The sequence below is a fragment of the Myotis davidii genome, unplaced genomic scaffold (assembly GCF_000327345.1).
Source record: "Myotis davidii unplaced genomic scaffold, ASM32734v1 scaffold125, whole genome shotgun sequence".
In the NCBI taxonomy this organism is placed as follows: domain Eukaryota; kingdom Metazoa; phylum Chordata; class Mammalia; order Chiroptera; family Vespertilionidae; genus Myotis; species Myotis davidii.
Genome location: NW_006299390.1, coordinates 2,796,722 through 2,799,854, shown reverse-complemented (window position 1 = coordinate 2,799,854; position 3,133 = coordinate 2,796,722). Strand labels below are relative to the sequence as shown.

The following is a 3,133-nucleotide window of genomic DNA, read 5'->3' as shown; positions in this document are numbered from 1 at the left end:
CTAGAATTTAGTAAATAGTTCCACTTTACGTGGCTTCAACACTTCCTCTGGGTACTGTGAGGTCTCCATCTCTTAACCATGTTTCTCTAGTTCAGCTCCTAGCTGATTGGAGAAGTCATCCTCTACATTGTCATCATCCCAATTATCCTCCCAGACATGTGCATCTTCATCTTCATCTAAACCAGTCCCGCCTTCGCAGGGAACTCCTCGAACTCGTCGTCCTCCTCCAGGAGACCGAAGTCTACCGGCTGCTTTTTCTCAGACATCGAGACCCTCCACACCTCTCAGGCAGCAGGAAAGTTGGATCTACTCGCCCTCACCATGGCCACGCTGCCACCTCCTTCATAGAGTTCTGAGTAATTAAGGGATGGGCAACAAATGGGATTAGAATATCAACTTTATCACTGAATAAGTTTTTATTGGAGTCAGTGGTTTGTATTTGTGGGTAAGTGAACCCCAGAATTAAACAGCGTAACTACGCAAGCTAGGGCAGGCCTCCCAGTTGGAAACTGTCCCTGGAAACGATGCATCTTGGGAAAACAGAGCCAATAGCATGAGAGGAGGCTGCTGCTAAGAGGAGACACAGAGGGGCTGAGCAATGTACCTGGGTTCCTACTCCCATACTCACCACTGAAAAGTTGCTGCTCCTCCTCCTCCCAGACTCTTGTCCCTCCCACTCCTGGGAAGGAGTGAGTCACAGAGGAGAGAGAAGTCAGAAATCTTCTATGGGGTGATGGTTTTTTTCACTCTAATAAATACATGTAATGCATTTAGCACTTAGCACAATAATAAGTGCTCAATAAACGTTAGCTGTTACTATTAGGATCCTGGCTATAGCCCGTCAATAACACCAGAGACTACTTCATCTTCACCAGGGTGACTTCTGTAATTATGTCTGCCCTTAGCGAATGTGTGACCCCCAGCATGTCACTTAGCTCCCTAAGCCACAGTATCATCCTCTGCATTAATAAGAGTACCTACCCTACAATGGGGAGGACTACATGATTTAAGTGTAAAGAACTTAGCAGGATGCCTGGAACATAGTAAATATTCAATGATGACTATTGCTGTTATAAAAAGAACTTGGGAGTCTAGAGCAAAATTAAAACTGAGACATAATTGATTTAGAAGAGGCATGTAAAGGAAAGGCTCCATTAGAATTACAGCAATAGCTCCCACTGGTCCACCATCTAGACCCCTTTTCCCAATACTGTCCATAAAATGAGGGGAAACTTAGTTTGGTGTTCCCCTTGGGAAGATAATGACATTCTTCCTTGAATTGACTATATCCCTCCTAGGATATATTATTATTAGGGAAAGGGGAACTGTGTATTAATTTGCTAGGGCTGCTATAACAAAGTACCATAGACTGGGTGCTTACTCAACAGAAATTGATTTCCTCACAGTTCTGGACACCAGAAGTCTAAGATCAAAGGGTCAGCAGGGCTGGGTTCTTCCAAGGCCTCTCCATGGCATGTAGATGGCTTTCTCCCTGAGTCTTCACGTTGTCTTTTCTCTGTGCATGGCTGTGTCCTAATTGCCTCTTCTTATAAAGACACCAGTCATAAAGGATTAGAACCCACCCTAATGACCTCATTTAACCTTAATTACCTCTTTGAAGACTCTATGTCCAAATATAGTCACATTCTGAGGTATTTTAGCATATTAATTTGAGGGTCACAATTCAGCCCATAACAAAGTGTGAAGAAATTGAAACTATATTGCAGTAGTATATTGGTATTGGGGCGTGTGTGTGTATGAGTGCGTGTGTGAGAGAGAGAGAGAGAGGGAGAGAGAGAGGGGGTCTTAGGCACAGGCAAGGCACCAGATACCATGGAGCACAGATAAGCCATGCCTGTTTCCCTTCCCAAATTCCTGACCAACTTGATGAGTGTGGCTCAGTGGTTGAGCATTGACCTATGAACCAGGAGATCACGGTTCAATTCCCAATCAGGGCACATGCCCAGGTTGCGGGCTTGATCCCCAGTAGGGGGTATGCAGGAGGCAGCCAATCAATGATTCTCTCTCATCATTGATGTTTCTATCTCTCTCCCTCTCCCTTTCTCTCTGAAATCAATAAATAAAAAATAATAATGACCATGAGCAAATTAAAAAGTTGTTTTAGCTGTTGTTAGGCAATAATTTGGCATGCGACAGTAAGTAACCAGTCAGAGGCACATTCCCCTCGCCTCCAAAAAAAGGGGGGGAATCTGAATCTTATCAAACCTTTAGATACAGCACATAATTCTACCTACCAGTGCAGGATTAAAAAACATGCTAGGGGAACGTAACACCACAGAAATACAATCAGAAAAATCCAGAACATAGAAATGTCTGCAGGGCAAATGGTTTTTTCAACAACAACAACAATGTTGCAAGAAGAGAAAAAAGAAGGGGAATTTGAGGTTAAAAGACTGGTGACACAGATCAACCAAGCAAAACTCGGCATGTGGGCTTCGTCAGGACCCTGATTTAGACAGTTCAAAACAAAAATATTATTTATGGTACAATTGGGAAAATTGGGATGCTTACTGAATATTTGATGGTGTTAAAATTAAAGTTAATCTTTTTAAGTTTGATAATGTTGGTGTTATATTAAAAGATATAGATGCTGAAGTATATAGATAAAATGATATACAGATTTTTTTGTCAGAATAATCATAAGGCTACAGAAATGGATCAGTCATGGTATTGCCCCTTGAAGCTCATTGACTAGTGGTAAATAAAGCATGTACAGTACACAAATGAAGTAAAAGGAGAAAAAATGCCAAGTATCACACAAAAAAATAGGCTGTGTATCTAGGGCAAAGTTTCCATAAAGAGTTTATTTTTGCGGAATCCATTTCCACCCAACAATGACTAAGATGCTTTACTCAACATCTAAACCATAGCCTAGCACAGTGATGGCGAACATTTTGAGCTCGGCGTGTCAGCATTTTGAAAAACCCTAACTTAACTCTGGTGCTGTGTCACATATAGAAATTTTTTGATATTTGCAACCATAGTAAAACAAAGATTCATATTTTTGATATTTATTTTATATATTTAAATGCCATTTAACAAAGAAAAATCAACCAAAAAAATGAGTTCGCGTGTCATCTCTGACACGCGTGTCATAGGTTCGCCATCACTG

General features: G+C 41.4%; 1 protein-coding gene across 1 annotated transcript; it reads right to left on the bottom strand.

Annotated features, from left to right (window-relative positions):
- SHFM1 (split hand/foot malformation (ectrodactyly) type 1) lies at window positions 1–335 on the bottom strand. Its single transcript, XM_015571213.1, is given in 2 exon segments — window positions 1–191; window positions 194–335. Coding segments are annotated over 2 exon segments (264 nt in total). The 5' UTR covers window positions 267–335.
- Between the last annotated feature and the right edge of the window lie 2,798 nt (window positions 336–3,133).